The sequence below is a fragment of the Rhamphochromis sp. 'chilingali' genome (assembly GCF_963969265.1).
Source record: "Rhamphochromis sp. 'chilingali' genome assembly, chromosome: 19".
Taxonomy (NCBI): domain Eukaryota; kingdom Metazoa; phylum Chordata; class Actinopteri; order Cichliformes; family Cichlidae; genus Rhamphochromis; species Rhamphochromis sp. 'chilingali'.
This window is the reverse complement of record NC_137946.1, coordinates 27,785,510-27,805,017: the sequence shown is the minus strand read 5'-3', so window position 1 is coordinate 27,805,017 and position 19,508 is coordinate 27,785,510. Positions and strand designations below refer to the sequence as shown.

The window sequence follows — 19,508 nt, the reverse complement described above, 5'->3', positions numbered from 1 at the left end:
TTATTTTTAGGCCTGTTTCTCATTCTTTTGTCCAGTTTCTTCAAATTTCTAAGGACACACTGCACACCATATGTGAAATATGCAAAGTTTGTGGTTAACAAGTCTCTGGGAATTACCACACTGGTGCAAAGATATAATTTTATGCCTGTCAAACTGTGCTATCTTTGACATTTCCTTGGCTCAACTAATCATTGACTCGTAGATCAGTGTTAAGTGGCTTAACTTTCCTCTTAAAGTGGTCAGGAGTAAGGACTGAACAAAAACGTAGTGAAAAACAGCCAATATCAAAATAAGAACCTTGAGAAACCTTCAGTAAGGCAAGAGAACTACAGCTCAAGAGCACTTTAACAAGTTCCACAAAGGTGTTTCTAGCTAGAAGCTTTAAAAAATAATGGGTAGGACAAGACTTTTGCACAGGACAATATCTTTTCCAAAGAGCAATTTAATTCCAAGACCTGAGATATTTTTCACATTTATGTTACAAAATGGAGAAAACCCAGCATGCTACAATAAGTAGATAATCGTGAACTAATGCTTGAAAGAATCCAAAGCCACTTTCACAGCCTTCCTTTTATAGATAAACGTAAAGATGCGTGTCGGCTTTGTGAAGCTGCTCACACAGTTCAGCAGAGACACATTAGCGGAAACACGATCACACTTTGCAAGGTTAAAATTTGCATGCCCACTGAAGCAAAAAGCAGGTGGGACAGATGAACAGCATGGGTGGGGAAGCAGCAGTCCACAAAGTAGAAAATGACACTTTATTGTAAATGTCCTTGCTTTCTGTGCAAACAGTGTCCCTCCTGCAGTTATATATAAATATTGTGAACAAACAAAATCCAGCCTCTCTCACAAAGTCACCCCGTTTCTCCCTGAAATAAACCCCACTGATATTTAGCCTCAGCTAAGGAAAGCCACAGTTTTATTTTGTGTGTTGCGACTGTAAAATCATCCCGGATACATTCAAAAAAAATTTCTTTCCTTATTTGCTTTTTGTTCTCATGTAATTGAAATATATAAAGACATTCAAGATTACCATATGAATTCAAAGTGTGGCCTTTGGTAACATTCATCATGTTCATGAAGTTGAATGAATGCAGGCCAATAAAAATGAAATGAAATAACTGTGAAAGTAGCAATAATGTGTGCACAGTGATTTGTGAAAAATGATTAAGTTAGACAAAAGAATGCAAAACCTCTGCCCTCAGCAAAATGACCAAATCTGAATTGACTCAAAGTGATTCAGTTTTAAATTTTGTCAAGCTGCAGCGCTGCTAAAGCTTTTCATATAATCTGTCTCTATTTTTTAAGTAACCCTGATAAAACAAAAAATACACAGGCATTTAAAATGATCAATCACATAACTTCTTTCATAGCAGTGAAAACAAGACCACAAAGACAGACTTGGGAATCGGAGAGAGACCTTTCAAAGCCCGAGGGAGAACACATAGGCTTTATAGTGGGATAATAAGGCACAGGTAAACTCAATCAAGGCAACAGGGGAGGGAAGAAACTAACAAAGAAAGACATACGAGGAGCCTTCAAGCTTTAACTAACCTTTAAAAGAAAAATAAAAGAAAACTGAAAGAAAGGAAAAGAACAACATAGACGACAGAAACACAGAAAGCGAAAGGTCCAGGAACATTTGGACAATCGCAAAACCTACCTATGTTACATCAGAAAGCAGCGATCATAATAACAATAATAACAAACACCAAGACACACCGAGGCATGGTAAAATCCACAACTGCACGTTTCATTCATCCCTGGTTTGTGTCAAACTACGATAAAGCGGCAAAAAACCAGACCAAGGGAGCATTTCTCTTCAGTTTAAACTGTCCTGTTTTAACCATCATAGACAATAAAAATGTCCTAACAGCTGGAGTAAAAGAATTCTAATGCCCAGCTCGGTAATGAAACAAAGAAAAAAAAGGACCAACATAAACCATCGGCCTTTGAAAACACACATTGGAAACATCAATCAAAACGGCTTCCTAAGCAATGCATTCCAAATGTTTCAATTAATTATTAGTCACTCTTTCTTTTTATAGACTTTATGGGTTATGTAAACTGAATGAGAGGAGGTCAGATGTGTTTTCTGATTTAGTTGCGCTGCTCTGAGCTCTGTCCATGGTGCTGAAATCAGGCTTCAGCCAGCAATTTAATCGGTTTGCAGACACAAGCTGCTTTCCATCAGTGTGATGGCTTCAGAATGTGTTGAATGTGAAAGTTTTTTCACTTGTAACAAAGCACAAGTCTGAACGCACGCTGTCACATTAGTGGAGAGGGACATTATTAATTCAATTCAATTCAATTCAATTTTATTTATATAGCGCCAAATCACAACACTCCTGCATCATGTTCATGTTCGTTTGGTGACCTCAGCTCACCTAAAGACGAGACCAAAGCTTAAAGAAGACGCCAAACTTTTTTGACTCCTGTCTCCTGATCTTATATGGTGCAGACTTGGAGTTGTGTGAGTAAATCCTTTAGGAATATTAAGATAAATATAACCTGTGTCTGAATGACAGAACATCATCACTTTGACACGTCGATGAAGCAAACTACGTAATATCAATTTGAGATGTTGTTGTCATTTAAAGAATACCTACTATGTTTTTATTGCTTCTACATGCTGTTATTCCCAGCTTCGTGGTTTTATTTTGGGACCACCACTAGAATAGTTTAGCATGATTCACAGTTTGTTTGGGTTTTTTTTTTTTTCTTTAAATCTCTGTTTTCTTACACTTGGCCTTTTTGCTTCTTCTTTTTTTTTTCAGACAGAGATTCAGACAGGCTTCTGTCTTAATCTCATCTTTAGGCTTTAAGACACTGTTTTTTCTTTTCGGTGGCTACTCCCCCCCAAAAAAACCAAAAAATTACACAGATCAGTTGGTGACTACCTGGTAACCGTTGCTTGCTAGTGAAAAGTGAGTATGCCCTGAATGTGTTGTGAGTGGTTCTAGGAGGTTCCTGGCAGTCACTGTGAAATCAGTGATTAAAGAATTATCATGCAGATGTAGAAACTCGTCAATTATCCCAACTGGTTGCCATGGAAAGTGATATAATCCAGAGGTTGCTTATGTGAAAGTGATCAAAAATAGGTACACAATGCTGTACCAAAAACCTCCTTGTAATTGCCATGGTCACCAGTAGTTTGCATGAAAGATGCCAACTTTTCTGCAAATCCTCGCCAACTACTTGCTAAGTGGTAGTGAAACTGTGAAACAGAAGCTTCTTACCTTCAGAGTAAATGTTGCACATTTTTAAACATGTTGGTTTCAGCAACTTTTACCCTGAAAGCAAACAGTCTCTGTTTCACTACCGCTTGCTAGTTACTTGACGAGTGTTTGCAAACAATCACAAAAATCAATCACACCAAGGTTTCTGGTGCAACACCCTCTTTGTGACCACTTTTAGTCAGTGATAGCTAGCAAACGCTCGCCAACCTGTCAAGGAATACTCATTCTTCCTTAGCAACCAGGGGTTGCCAGGAAGTCACCAACCGGTCTCTAGATGCGTGTGACTGCAGTGTAAACTGAAGATTTGAGCAGCGAATGTGCCTGCGATGAGCAATATTTAGTGATATACAATCTCATTACTAACGTATATAATTTCAGGATTACTTGTACAGACACTGACTTCGTTACTTGAAATCTATTCTTTCATCAGCATATTTATTACAGAAAATTTTGGAAAACTAATACGTCCACTTTAAATGTCTAAATATCTGTTTATTGACAAATAAACAGCTTTTTTGCTTTAATTTAGGTGTTTTTCATTTCTTTACTTCAGCTTTCCTTGTGCCTTCATTTCCCTGACCACCTTCAGCTGATTATATAAAATCTGTTTTCCTGCCTTGTACAGCATGAAAGCAAATTTCTGCACAAGCACTTTTCACAGACCTAAAAATCACGAGTCCTTATTTCTGCATTGGACTGCAAAGGCAGAAATGCAGAATCACCAGAAGCTCAGGAACCATTCCTCAGAGTATTTCTTTTTCTAAATTTCAGCCATATGTATTATAATACACACAATTAATCCAAGTCCCACTGTGAGTAAGCAATGCGTTCTGATGAAGCAGACTTGCATATTTCTAAACCTTAAATATGTCACAAGGTCTTACATCTTTGTTAGAGGGAATGAATGTGTGTGCAGATACGTCAGCACCGCTCAAGTCTTTACGTACGCATTAGTGTTCTCTCTGTATGCCTGTGTTTGCTCTTCAGAAGGCTTTTGGGTGCAGGCTGCAGCACACTGGCCCAAGGATTTTTCTCACACACAGGAGCAGGCATTCATCCCATATTGACTATAATGTAGAATCAGCCCACGCATGGCTGAGCTGAGTCAATGAGCGCCAGTCTGATTCCCTGCATCAAAGCAACAGAGATACAAGGGGCTGGATACTGTAACAGTGTGTGTGTGATTATAGTGAATGCTGTCCCTGTGAGCTTTCCAGTGCACCATAAATACACACACACACCACAGACAAAGATGATAAGAAGGTTAATACAAAAAGAATGGAATAACATAGGAAAAGAAACCAGGAAATGGTTCAGGGAGAGTATAAAAGGAAGAGGGAATGAGAGGAGAATAAATAAGGGTATCGAGGACAGACATAAGAGGAAAGGAAACAAAAGGACGATAAAAAGGACAGGAGAAGAGAGGAAACGGTGATGGAGAAGAGGAAACAAGAGTAGGAGAGACTGGAGAGAAGGAAAGAAGAGATAAAGGGAGGAAACATGAGTACAAGAGCAGAGGAAAGGAGAAGGAACAAAAGGAAACAAGAAGTGACAAACAAAAACCGAGGAGAGGAAACTAGAGATTAGGAGACTAAATTAAAGGGAGCGACATACAGAGAGGAACGAAAAAGGTGAAAACTAAATAAAAGGAGACATATAAAGCAAAGGAAATGAAGCGAAAGGAGAGGAAACAAATGGAGATGGAAGACAAGCAGAGAGGAAAGGAAATAAGAGCAGAGGAGACGAGAGCGGAGAGAAGGAGAGGGAAGAGGTCACAAAAGGGAAGGGAGCGGAAAGGAAATGAGAGGGGATGACAGGCAAGATGAGAGGTGAGAAAACGACAAAGGAGGAAACGAGGAAAGGGAATAAAATCAGAGGAAACCAGAGACTAAGAAAGGAATTAATGTGATAAATGAGGTGAGACAGAAGAAGGAGGAGAAACGAGGGCGTAGATTTGGCATGGACGCAAGGGACATGTCCCCACCAATATCCATATGAGTGCCTCATTAGTAATGTTTGTATAATCTGCTTAAAATGTTGCATAATTTTGCTGAGAGATCTTTTACTTTGTGGTAATCTTAGATGAGTAGTTTTATAGACAAAACCCACCAGGTCATCCAGCGTTCCCTTAGTGCTAATGTATATAAGAGAACCAAATCTACGCCCTTGAGGAGAAGGATAGTTCTCCAGCAGATGGACTGGTATCAGCAGTGTGTACTGGCCACGAATAGCTCCGAGCCTCTTTGTGTACACTCTGAAGAGGAAGAAAAGGCGAAAGCAAAGCTCTGATTCAATGAGGGAGGAAGTGGAAGGATGGAGGCTCAGTACACATGCGCTGACACTCAGCGGAATGAAAGGAAGAGAGGAAGAAATTGCATGCTGTACATAAATCCAGATGTGCGCTCACTTTCCTCTCCACAGGCTGCAGCTGCTTCCATCTAGTGTCCGGCTCTGCTCCAATCAGCACAACAAACGTACGCATCAGCCAGCGGCTATGTCTTCGATGCTGATGCTGATTGCAGCTGTCTGCTGCTCCAACTACGACCCTGGGGCCACTCATTTATCAGCTGGTAATCAGCTGGCCCTTTGCACACTTTACTTGCCTCGGCTGCCACTGCTGCAGCTTCCTGTCCCAGCGCTGTATATAGCATGTGGCACAACAGGACACAATGGGATATCATGTTCTTGCACACTCAGCTGCCCTGCTGAATTGTATCTGGTGGGTTCGGGGTGGCTGTGTTTCCGGAGTCTGAGAGTTATGATGTAGTTTAAAGGTTTCAGAGCCACTAAAAGACAGATTACTGCTAGTTTTTAGAAAGTTTGAACCTGTTTTCTCTGAGATATTAGGCATTGAAGTATGCTTCTTTAACATGCTTGCTTTCTAAATACTGAGATGAGTGTCACCAAATCCAGTCTGATGTCATCTTCATTTTGAAACCTTCAACATAGCGAGTGTTCGCAAGGCTGGAGAACAGCTCAACTTGTTGGGGTTAGTTGACAAAAACATGGAGTTAGAACAAAGTCACAACCAATGTCCATAATGACATGAAAAGAGTTCATATTGTCAAAGCAGTCTTTATAATGTGTAGATTTAGAATCTGCTGACATCTAATGAACGTCTTCCCTTGATTTGCATATCCACTGATACTGGACCAATATTCAATAATGGATTAGTCCAGTATAAATTACAGTGGTTAATGCCCTTAACAGCAAACATCTGATGCTTCACATCTAATCCAAGGTCCACAGAGCAGAAGACGTTGCTGGGATGACCAGCATGCATTCTAAAAAATAAACACATAGAGTTTCCAGGAATTCAAACTAAACTGAAATTAAGGATTGGGTAGATTAACTAAGGATTATCTAAAGTCAAAAGCAGTGCCTGTAGAGGCCTAGACCACAGGATGTGAGGTCAAAGTCTGTGTCTTCCTGCTCCAGCGTCACCTTCCAGGTAGCATCACCTGCATTTTGGCCACTAGATGGAGCACACTCAAGCTATCTTATCTTTGTTTCCAACATCGATATCCTTCCATGTATGAAACATGGAAAATAAATATCCACACATACCTATCTTTACATCCACCTGCTAGGGAAGGAAAATTAACTGAATTTTAAAAGAGTTTATCAACTGACATTCTGTCAGTTACAGTGAACTGAGCTCTAACGTTTCACTTTTGCATTATTCAGACTAATTGTACAAAAACATCTGCTCATAAAAGCAAGCGTAGGTGCTCACCTGTATTAGGCTGTGACCAGAGACTGTGAAATAATCAGTCTAGACAGTTATTTCAGTCTTTCCAGACTCTGAATTTTGTACTTCAATATTAGCATCTTGGATACAGCCATGCTGTTTTCTTTAGAGCAAGAAGAGACCACATTTGGACGAGGAGGTGGAGTGTTCCACAAAAATCTACAGCTTTTATAATTATAAATGAACTGAACCACTGTCTGTGACTGTCAGTTATTAGCACGTACACTTAAAAAAATGTGTGAGTTGGAGAAAAACGTTGTCGAACAAAATATGAGAAGGTCTAAAGCTTGTTACCCTTATCCGTATTTCTGGATGGAATTGCAAAAATGATAACTCATTTAAAGGCTTTAGCAATGACTCCTGCAGCACTCTGTGAGTGCAAATTTGCAGGTACAAACTGCCTTTTTTCTAAACTGTGTATTTGCTGGGAAAACCTTGACATATCTAGCAGCGATAACTGTAATTGGAGACAGCAAACTGCAGGATTCGAAAGAAAAAATATGATGGTAATCCTGACGAAAAGGATTTCTCCTGATAGGAGCACACCACTGCGATGACAAACTATTGTTTCAGAACCCGACAAACACACTGACAGGAACACATTGGCGGAGAGCTTAGCTCAAACAGCTTCGGTCAATAGCTGTGTAGTAGCTGCAGCTACCACAGGGAATGATTTTGGCCTCCTCTGTGGCTTCCCGCCCTCCGCACTCTGTCCTTTCTATTATGTGTATTTGTCAGCTGCTCTCTGTCTGCAGGTAGGCACGTTTACCACAAAGGAAATGTTAAGGAAACTTCCTCAGAATATTGACACTAAAAATACAGTTGGTTATTCCACCTCAAGGGTAGTTCAAAGTATGTAAGTCAGTCAAGAGCTACTGTCTATACTACTTATATGGACAAAATTATTGGGCCACACCTTTTCAGGTGTATTGCCACAGTTGTATAAACTCCAGCACCTGCCCTATACGTTTTAAAGAGCTCACTGAATTCAAGTGTGGTGCTGCAACAGGACGACACCACAGCATCGAATCGATTCACATCATGAAACTTCTTCCCTCCCAGATATTCCACGATCGACACTTTGATGGGCTGAGCCAGGAATCGAACCACGTTCTGAGTTTCCTGGTTCCAATTTTGTCCTGTTAAAATTGAGAACAAAGTCACTTCAGTGTGGGGTCGGACTCACCAACAGCCAAATTGTCATGAACCAGTTCTTCCCGTAGGAATTACTGGGGACATACTGACACGATGTGTCTGTGTGTGTGTGACTGTGTGTTGCCTCAACCAGCAGTCCCTCCTGGCACAGGCAACCCTCTAATGGGGAGCAAGGGGCTGGGGAGGGGATGGAGAAGGTGGAGAGGGAGCTGGGTTGCCAGAGCACAGGTTAATCCACTAATTGGGAGCAAAGGGAGACGGGTTGCCAGATTGTGATGGCCACCAGGAGGGTCCGTTTAAGGGGGACATCTGTTCCTGCTGGAGAACAGCCGCCCTCACAGCTCCCTAGTTTCCTCTCTGACACTCATCTTCTCCATACACAAACGTGACAACGATGGTCTCCTCCTCCAGAGTCTCGTGTTGCATCCAACTCAGAGAGACTGACGGGACCAAAAGCCAGGATCTGGCTGGAAAAGGATAAAAGCTTCACAAGAGTTTCTTTTCCATGGGAAAGCGGTTGTCTTGCCAGCGACGTCGAGCCAGCAAAAAGCCGGTTTGTGTTTCAAACCAGCAATTATGGACAATATGTTTTATCGCATCATGTGCTTCAACATACCATATTGTGGATTGGAAGAAATCCACTTCAGTTTATTCAGAAAACATACTCAGGACTATAATTAAAACACGTTCAGGGAGCACTGACTGTTACTGTAGCAATACAGAGTTATTAAACTCTGCAAGAAAAAGGTTGTAAACCCCAATGGAATTATGTCTGAAATGAAATAATAGAGGTGCTCTCCTGTTGCTCTGTCATCCTGCGGATGCGCTCCAACTTCTTGTACTGTGGCTGGTGACGGCTCTGCAGCCTCGTGTGACGTGCTGCAGGAGGACTACTGTATATAAAAACAATTTTGGCATCCAAGGAAAAGGAGATTTTGGCTTCTGCCAAATCACCTGGACTGTGATTTGTAATACGTGTTTGATTTAAACATGTTTAAAATACATTTTTGTTTGTCAAATGGCCAAAAAAAAAAAAAAAACAATAGTAGGAAAATGAACTGACTTCTGTTAAGTAAAGTATACTACATGTATATGCAAAACTGCTATACTTTTGTGTATAGCAAAAAGCCCATTGGGTAAGGCGTGTCTTTAGTTTGTCTTATAGTTTCAGCGGCATGGTGGTGTGATGGTTAACACCATCGCCTCGCAGTCTGCATTTGAATCCGCGGGCTGGCTCGGGCCTTTCTGTGAGTGTTCTCTGTGCCTGCATGGCTTCTGCTGGTTCTCCAGCTTCCTGCCAGAGTCCAAAGACACACTTTAGGTTAATTTGTATCTGTGTGAGTGAGAATGGTTGTCTGTCTCACTGTGTTAGCCCTGCAATAAAGTTTACTTTTTCAAACTTTCAAAAAAAAGAAAAAGATACTGAGCAATGTTTTTTAAATACATGTTTTGCAGTAATTTTAGATCAAATTGAGATCAAACTGGACTACATGTGGTCCCTTACCCAAACTGTGTTTGTCTGTCTTCAACTAATAAAAAATTTAATCTGAGCCACCAGACAAACATGGGCACCCATTAATATGCCTGGGCCGAAAAAACACTGCATTTCACTAAACAAATATGAATACTTGTCGTGTCTTTATTGAACATGCTGAGCAATCAATCACAGTACAGGCTGAAAACGGTGAGCTAAGCAACTTGTCAAATCTGTTTCAGCAGCAGCAACAACACGAGACATTTTCCTGTGTAAACGCTCCGATGTTCACAGCTGTGAGGAGGAATCTTGGAAAAGTTCTCCTGCAGAGCTGTTTCAGTTCAGTGTTTTGAGGATGTCTTGACTGAACACCTTAGCATCTCAGCTGGCCTCAGGGTCAGGATGTTGACATGATTGTTTTAAACAAATGAATTTTCTTCACCATCCTGTGGATTTTTCCAGTCCGTTTATCCAGCTGTTTTGTTTTTTTTGTCTTTAGAGTCTTTCGTGCTTTTACACATGAGCACATGTGTTATATGCGATTTCTGGACAAACTTTCCTGTTAGGTGTGGATTCTTTCTCGTGTCTTTCAAAATTACATGTTGTGCCCTCGGTATGATCTCTGCAGGATACTCACGCTTAAAGAAAGAAGAGGCAGCTTTGAATTTCTTCCACTTGTAGACAGTTTGTCATGGTCCTGAGTCTGAGGACTCAGTGTTTTGTGTTTCCTTATGCTTTTGTTCATTCCGAGTGTGTATTCTGTTGTTATTTTGCCATTTGTTAGGTTTCTGTTCTTTGCCTGCCTGCTCCCACTTCTCTGTGTTCCCTCTGTCTGTCCATGGTGTTTTTGTGTCTGCTCATGAGTCTGCCTGTCAAGTTCAGTGTCCTGTCTGGTTCTCTGTCTGTTAATTTCCTGTTTTATTCTGAAGGTTCATGTCTGATGTGAGTGTGTTCAGTTTACATTTCCCCTGTCCCGTCAGCTCTGATTTCTCCCAGCTGTGTTGCCCTCCTGTCTCTTATCCCCTGATTACTGGTGTGTGTATTTAAGCCCTGTGTGTTCTCCTGCCTGTTGCCGGTTCGTCTGTATTACTCCATGTAAGTCCGCGCTTTTCTGCATTCATCTGTGTCTCTCTGCGTTTTTGTATCCTCCGTCAGTCTGCGTCTCTCTGCCTTTCTCCCCGTGTCCTGTGGATTTCTAGTTGCTCTTTAGTTTTCCCAGTTTAGGTTTCCGTTAGTTTGTCTCATTATTCGTTTTCTGTTCCTGCCACTGACACCTTGTAAATAAACTCCACTAATCTTTTCATACACTGCTTGCTCTTGGGTCCTTTTTCCAACTCCACACGGCTCACCTCGGCAGCCGTGACAGTACGAACCGGCCACTATGGACCCAGCAGCAGTCAACCCGCCCGAGGAGCTCCGGGAGGACATTATGTACTCAGTGGACAAATTAATTAACCTATGGCTGGAGCATGAGGGGAGAGAATTCCGCCAAAGCATAGCTGTTCGGCTACAGCGCTTACTTTCTGGTCTCCCCTGGTTGCTCAGCTCACTTCACCCGCTCACACAGAATTTTGTTCTGAACGAGCTTCATCTTCTCCCCCTTGCTACCACCCACCCTGCAACTCATGCTTCACTCCCCGACCCGACGGAGAGTGTCCTGCCCGGCCCGTCGGTCCAGCCTTCAAATGGGGATCAGCACTCACGCCGTCGACGCCCCTCGCCACAGTCGGACCCCAGGATATCAGAGCGGCCGACTGAGGTGAGTAGGAAGGATAACAGTTCCAATTCGGACCTTAAGACTTTTTCTTCCGGGATTGTTCGGGGTGTGTCAGTGGGAGCTAATTCGCTAAGCCTACCTACCTTCGTGGTAACCGATCTCTCCCAGGTTGGCATTTTTAAGACTTCAGTGAAAGCAAAGGGCTGTTGTTCTTCTGAAACTGTTAAACCCGTGTCAGCCAACCCAGGGTCTGCTAAAACTGTGACATATAACCCAGAAACCATTAACACCAGCTCTGATAATACTAGGACTGTTTATTCATTTGAACCGCGGCCTCAAGCTCAGTTAGCCGCACGGCCTCAAGCTCAGTTAGCCGCACGGCCTCAAGCTCAGTCTCTAATTCCACCACCGTTGTCATCACAACCACTATGTCAGTCACCCTCAGTTCAGCCTCCTGTTCAGCAGCCACCAGCCCTGCATCCTGTGTCAGTTGTTCCACCTGTAAAACCATACAAGTCAATTCTACCCGAAAGACACTGCTCCTCGCCCATCCACTCCAAGCAGAGAGACAAATCTAACAATACTGTCAACAGTCCTCAAAAGCTGGCCAGTTCTGAGACTGCGACACACTCCAGGGCCTCCCCAGAGGCCGGGGTTCAGCCCCCAGCTGACTCTGGATCCCTGGAGGTCAAGAAGCCAGCTGAGGACTGCACCCAGCTGTCACTGCCTGAGCAGAGTCAACGCTCTGGGCAGCTGAAGTCTGCTATGTGTTTGCCAGGGGCCACTGTGCCTGCTGGTTCTGTTCTGTTTCTGCCAGAGGTCCCCGCGCCTGCTGGTTCTGTTCTGTCTCTACCAGAGGTCTCCGCACCTGCTGGTCCTGTCCTGTACCTGCCAGAGGCCCGTGTGCCTGCTGGTCCTGTTCTGTCCCTGCCAGAGGCCCGGGTGCCTGCTGGTCCTGTTGCCTTCCTGCCAGAGGCCCGGGTGCCTGCTGGTCCTGTTGCCTTCCTGCCAGAGGCCCGGGTGCCTGCTGGTTCTGTTGCCTTCCTGCCAGAGGCCCGGGTGCCTGCTGGTTCTGTTGTGTTCCTGCCAGAGGTCTCCGCACCTGCTGGTTCTGTTCTGTGTGTGCCAGGGGCTCCAGTGCCCACTGGTTCTGAGACTGTTTTTGCTGGGGGGCCCGAGGAGCCCGTCCAGCCATCTGCCTCGTCAGCTGGGGGGCCCGAGGAGCCCGTCCAGCCACCAGCTGCAGTCTCATCACCAGCTGCAGTCTCATCACCCTCGCCTGCTGCGGCCTCAGAGTCTTCGGCCTCGCCTGGTCCGGTTTCAGCATCTGCTTTGGCTTCATCCTCGTCGCCTGGTCCAGCGTCTGCTTTGGCTTCATCCGGTCCAGCCTCTGCATCTTCGTCTGGTCCAGCCTCTGCATCTTCGTCTGGTCCAGCCGCCACTGCTTTATCCTCGTCTGGTCCAGCCGCCACTGCTTTATCCTCGTCTGGTCCAGCCGCCACTGCTTTATCCTCGTCTGGTCCAGCCGCCACTGCTTCATCCTCGTCTGGTCCAGCCGCCACTGCTTCATCAGCTTCGTCTGGTCCAGCCTCCGTGTCTTCATCAGCTTCGTCTGGTCCAGCCTCCGTGTCTTCATCAGCTTCGTCTGGTCCAGCCTCCGCTTCGCCTGGGGCTGCAGGGGCCACGCAGCCTTCAGGTCCCCTACTACCACCTCCACATCGTCGGTCATCTGCCAGGCCGCTTGTTGGGCATCTCCGCCACCGTGGACGCCCTCCTGAACGCCGCCACTACCTTCCACGTGGCCGGCCTCCGGACTTGTTTCCACGCCGCTGTTGCCGTCCGCACGGTCGGCCCCCAGAGCTGTTTCCACGCCGCTGTTGCCGTCTGCACGGTCGGCCCCCAGAACTGTTTCCACACCACTGCCTACTGCGTGGCCGGCCTCCGGACCTGCCCCACTGCCGCTGCCTTTCACACGGTCGGCCCCCGGAACTGAACTGTTTTGGCCTCCGGGTCGGCCCCCTGACCTTGTCCGTCTGGGCCTTTTCGGACTGTGTCCCTCCGTCCTGGACCCCCACCGCCCGCCCTGGTCGGGTCGTTTTCTGTTTTTTGGTTCGTGGGGGGGTTTTTTTGGTTTTGGTCCGTTTTTGTGTTTCTGTTGGGCTGTCTGGTGCCAGCCCTTGAGGGGGGGGTACTGTCATGGTCCTGAGTCTGAGGACTCGGTGTTTTGTGTTTCCTTACGCTTTTGTTCATTCCGAGTGTGTATTCTGTTGTTATTTTGCCATTTGTTAGGTTTCTGTTCTTTGCCTGCCTGCTCCCACTTCTCTGTGTTCCCTCTGTCTGTCCATGGTGTTTTTGTGTCTGCTCATGAGTCTGCCTGTCAAGTTCAGTGTCCTGTCTGGTTCTCTGTCTGTTAATTTCCTGTTTTATTCTGAAGGTTCATGTCTGATGTGAGTGTGTTCAGTTTACATTTCCCCTGTCCCGTCAGCTCTGATTTCTCCCAGCTGTGTTGCCCTCCTGTCTCTTATCCCCTGATTACTGGTGTGTGTATTTAAGCCCTGTGTGTTCTCCTGCCTGTTGCCGGTTCGTCTGTATTACTCCATGTAAGTCCGCGCTTTTCTGCATTCATCTGTGTCTCTCTGCGTTTTTGTATCCTCCGTCAGTCTGCGTCTCTCTGCCTTTCTCCCCGTGTCCTGTGGATTTCTAGTTGCTCTTTAGTTTTCCCAGTTTAGGTTTCCGTTAGTTTGTCTCATTATTCGTTTTCTGTTCCTGCCACTGACACCTTGTAAATAAACTCCACTAATCTTTTCATACACTGCTTGCTCTTGGGTCCTTTTTCCAACTCCACACGGCTCACCTCGGCAGCCGTGACACAGTTTGTCTTATTGTGGATTTGACACAATGCTTTTGCAGCCTCACACAAGTGTAAGCAAGTGTTTTCTTGCTTAGTCAACCAACTGTAGTAGCTCCCGAGCAGATAAGGAAAGTGTTTTTGACCGAGTTCCTTTGTCACTAAGTTTTGTGCTTTTAAAACCAACAGGCAATAAAAAATAACATAGACCCAGAAAAGGCAGAGGAGAGCTCTCGCTTTTCAAATGCAGGTTCTTAAATATTTAAAATCTAGTTTTACAAACGCTTCATGGGGAAGAAAATGCATTCAACACATTGTGAGGCCTCTAGGAGACACACAGTGTGTTTGGGTGATAAATACTGAATGACAACATAATGTGTCTGATTGTGAGGAAAATCCACGGCAGCTTTAAGCCTTTTATCCAAATTCACACAAACACATAAATGTTATCTGGCCTGTGGCTGAACTTTATGAACACAAAACTTTATTGATATCACTCAGCTTGTGTTTGAGATAAACAGGACAAAATGCATCTCCGCTCCCATCCAGAAAAAAATGTCTCTTTCTTTCTCTCTGCACTATGTAATGATTTCAGCTGAGTTGAGTTATTCTGGTTACAAAAAACCACATGAAAGATAGAATTGGTACGATGACCATGTATGATAAGGATGATTTTTAGTGGGTAATCTTTAACAGACAAAAACTACACACTAACTAATTACTCACTGAATTTATTTGAAAAACTGCATGTTGGCTGCTTGTTTTAACAGTGTCTTTAACAAAACTAGAGTAATGGGTTTGTGGAAATTCATGAACAGAGTTTACCTGAACGTCTTCCTTCCATGTTTGATGATTTTTGTCCTGTGTGTCTGACTACATCAGGGTACGCCATCCTGCAGGCCATCATGGAGAAAGCAGGACAAAACAACTGGCAAGTCAGCGCCATCTGCGTGGAAAACTTCAACGATGCCAACTACCGGAGACTGCTGGAGGACCTGGACCGGCGACAGGAGAAGAAGTTTGTCATCGACGTGGAAGCTGAGAGACTGCAGAACATGATGGAACAGGTGATGTAAGCTTTTGGCATCAGCATTTGGTTGTTCTTTGTTTTAGCAGACCACAATTTATCGGTCATCTTTGTCCTTTTTACCTGTGGAGAATCAGCAAATGTTGAAGTTGAATCAATGAAACCTCATGCATGGTTTGTGCACAGCTATTTCCAGCAGTGTACGAACATCAAGCAATGTTTTACTTCTTTTTGGTATCAGATCCTTTACAAATTAATTGAAATGTCTCTCAAGATAAAGGGTTTTAGCAGGACTGTGTTAGTGTAGCTCAATAATAGCATCTTTATTAACGTGTGCACAGCTTGGGGTCTGATGGTATTCACAGATGCAGCTGTCCTCTGGAATAACTCTGCGCTCCACCTGAGTCTCAGTCCTCAGGACCTCAGCCACAGTTCAGCTTAGCTGCCACACTTTTTTCAGAGAGAAACCCACACATCAACCTCTGTTTACTCTGTATTATTTTTATTCATACATTACTTGCTCCTTCATCACAGCTTCTCATTTTTGAGCTACTAATTTGTGCTGCTCGTTGGTGGATTTTCCAGTTATTACTGAAATTAACTGGCTGCGTATTTGTATTTAAATCATGCTCACGTGCCCGCTTAACAAATCTAACCCTTAAATGAAACATATGGGGGGTTTTCTAAACAGGGAAATTTACAATTGCTTCAATATGTCATCTTCTAAACATGGATTGCACTGAAGTTATGTGTTTTTGTAGTCATTTCCTCTAATAGTACTTTAAGAAATAATAAAAATAGTTGACCTATTATGCTTTTCCTCATTTTCCATTATATACATCCTGTTACAACCGGGTATGTTCATCCTAAACACAGCAACAACTGCAAATAATAAGGCCATTTTATGTTCTAGTAATCACTGTAAAACAAAAGCTCGGGCTTCTGACTGCTATAAACATTGTTCCACACTGTTGGTCATCTCAGGGATATACATCTATCTAAGCACAGAAGCTCCACCCACATGATGTCCAAATTTTCTATATGCAAGGTGCAGCCAATCAGAAGAAAGGTGATTGCCTCTAACAGGGGGAGGAGCTAAAACGGCTCATGTCAGATAAATGCAGATTATTTTTGAACCTTCAATTATGCAGAACTGCTCCAGAGGCCAAAAATTAAGTTGTGGAGCTGGATGTTTTCCCAAGATGTCCTTTTTAAGTGATAATACGTTGGTCTGATTGTGGTTTTTACAGGATCCTGTTATGAATCATTGCAAATATCGGCACATTCAACGTCCTGACAAAATAAAGTCCAATGAGGCAAGAAATGCAAACAGTCAGACTCACAGACAGATTGTCAACAAACCCCCAGGTTAGCCAGACTTATTTGGAAGAGAAATGAAGGCAAATGGTAAAATTCTAACCCAGGCTTTTAAAACATCAATCACAGTTTCCCATGGATGTAAAGCAAGAACTGGGTCCTAGCCTCCAAAACACATTCATGAATTATATGAAAGTTTTCCCTCGGGGCATATAAGGGGGAAAAAATGTTTTCTCTCTTTCTCATCTGATTCTGTGTTTTGCAGCCTGCTGCAAATTCCCATTAGCGTCTCTGCCTGAGCTCACCAGCCCGTCTCACAGACTTCACACTGATGAAAGATGGCACTTGGCTGTTGCCTTGCTAGGCCTTGTTTAAGTTTTAGCAATATTACATGGCAATATTACATTACAATGCAGTTAGTTATACTTGATCTTGTTTGCAGCTTTGATGAGTCCCGACATGTTTTAGAGATATCTCTCTCTCTCTCTCATATGCCGCTGCACGGAGTTTGTGTTGCACTACCTAAGGCTGAACACGTCTGATACAATCAAAACAAGCATTCATATCTGTTTTTTGCAGGTACTTTGCAGGTTCCTTTAAATTTTGGTGGTCTTAGGCTCTTTGGTTTGCAGACAGGCATAGAAACTATATTGGTTTAAGTGTATGTTTCACTTAGAGCATTTTTTCCAATGTACTGCCAGACCACTGAAAAAAAACTGTATTTTTACCTATACCATTAATCCATCTACAACTTCTGTTCATCTGGACATTTCGTCACTCATCCAGTTGACTTCTTCAGTCTCAGCTGACTGCAGGTTTCCCCAATCTTATAAACAGTACATTTGCATAATGACTGAAATCAGCCCACTGAAGGAACAATGGGGTGTCAGGTCAGTTCCTTGATCATTAATATGCAAATTCTCATGACCACTGATCAACAACCACTGATCAAAGCCCACTGATCAATGGCCATGAGTACCATTCACAGAGTTGGGGAATGGCTGCAATCACAGGATTGTAAGATGGTGAAAGATGTACCCTCAGGCCCCCTCCTCGATTCAGAGATGGTCTTTCCCTTTTCACATAAATGGATTTCTTGACTCCCCACGCAAACCAGCGTTCCTCCCAATGAAAACGCTACGTCCAAAAGATAAGAAACAAACTTTTGAATTTACTTACCTGGATGATTGAGCATGCATCAACATACCTTTTGATGCATTTTCTATGCAGCTTAAAATCCAAAGCTTTTTGTAGTCACACAATGAAGTCGGTCAAAACTGGAGGTCAGAAACAAAGAAAACAAGCAAGCCTTCAGTATTTGCTCGTTTTGTTTTTGAGTGCGGATGTGCTAATTAGAAAGTTTTGAATGTAAGAACAGTCTGTCCTGATCTCCAGTGGTGTTAGTTGGCAAAAGCACACTCAGAATATGATGTGCACCTTCCTCTTCCTCCTCCTCCTTCTGCTCATCTTCATACCTTCATCCCTCCATCTTTCCCAGGGGCAACTGGTGTCTGTGTAATTGTTCAATTATTCAGGAGCTCTCCACTCCTGACATCTGTCATAGTTCTAACAATTTACTCTGCAGATGCACGAGTGTTTGTGTGCCTCTTTGCCCCCACAGAGAGGCAGACATCCCGCTCCATCTTTGCTTGATGTCAGCGCACAGGTCGTCTCCCAGAGCAGACGTGATATGTTCTGTCAGATTGAGAGCTTTTGGAATGATGCACTGTTTTTGTGTAGAAGTGGTCAGAATTACTGACAGAGACATTAACATCTATTTTAGCCTGTGTTCATTCCAGCTGTCCTCCCATTTATAGCTTACTAAAATATCCAGATCCAGAATGAGGACTTGAATACATAATTAGACCTCATTAGCTGCTTATCGCCAGCACGGTCAGTTCTCGGTGTATCACAGCTTTCAGATGTTACTTTGACTATCAGAACATGAAATCTAGGAACACAAACCTGCTTCATTTGCAGACGGGGGTGTTGCTGATTTGCAAGATGAGCTGTACAGCTTGTGCAATAGCTGGAAAATAAACAGAGGAATACAGCTACAGTTAGCTTAAAGTGTTTTAAAAAGTAATAACGAAAAATAAAACAAGCAGAATTTTGTCCATTGTTCTTTTGGAGTTTTCTTCTTTCAGTAAAAAATGCATTGGTTGCATTGAGTGGCTTCCTCCTAACAGGCATGGCCAATCTGAATTGGGCTGTTGTGATTGGTCAGAATTTATAAACGCTGTGTTTTGATTTTTTAGAAAGTAAAACACATTTAGTCGTCTTTTGTTTTTATAGGTAAAAATAAAGCCTAAATATATTGTGCGGATTTGTCCACCTCAAGGTAGCCATACATTAAGCTTATCCTGCTTTCGTCTCAGTTTCCCTCTAAATGGGACCACAGTTTCCAAAATGAACATCCTGCTGTATTAAAGGAGATGTGAAACAATGTGAAGCAACAATAACATCAAGAAAATATTTCCTGAGAGCACCAATTAAGCGAGAAACGATTGTGCAGTCAGGTTTCCTTTTTCAACCAGCTGGAGTCGCCCCCTGCTGGCCATTTGAAAAAATGCTGGTCTGTCGTTTGAGTAAACAGTCAGGCACTTTAACACTATAACATAGCCAACAGGGTGCACCTTTGTCCTGAATTTTGTTACTTTTAGCATTAAACCATGTTGATATACAGTTTTGTTTTATTGCATATCTATCTATATAACATTTATATATGGATTTATAGTCACTCTTCATGTATATATATTAACTAGTTTTTATTCCATAATTTATCCCAACACCTCCTAGGACCTTGCGTCTACATATGTGGACATCACATTTTGGGTTGTCTAGACCAAAATACCAAATTTAGCTCCACAAGGGCCTGATATCCACTTACGAGGGTAAAAAAAAAAAAATCTGGTGATTCTTTGTTTTTACATTCATCAGGTCCCAAACAGCCCAAATATCAAAGAGAAATTAAAAA

At 43.2% G+C, this 19,508-nt stretch overlaps 1 protein-coding gene across 6 annotated transcripts in view; it reads left to right on the top strand.

Moving 5' to 3' along the window:
* gria4b (glutamate receptor, ionotropic, AMPA 4b) overlaps positions 1-19,508 on the top strand; it is a 171,349-nt gene that overhangs the window by 89,609 nt on the left and 62,232 nt on the right. For all 6 annotated transcript variants that reach the window (XR_013969934.1, XR_013969935.1, XM_080867374.1 and 3 more), the window contains one exon: positions 15,070-15,254. Coding sequence is in view for 4 of the 6 variants with exons in the window: in XM_080867374.1 (XP_080723500.1) it covers positions 15,070-15,254 (185 nt within the window). In the remaining 2 variants the exon portion in view is untranslated. The remainder of the gene's footprint in view (positions 1-15,069; positions 15,255-19,508) is intronic.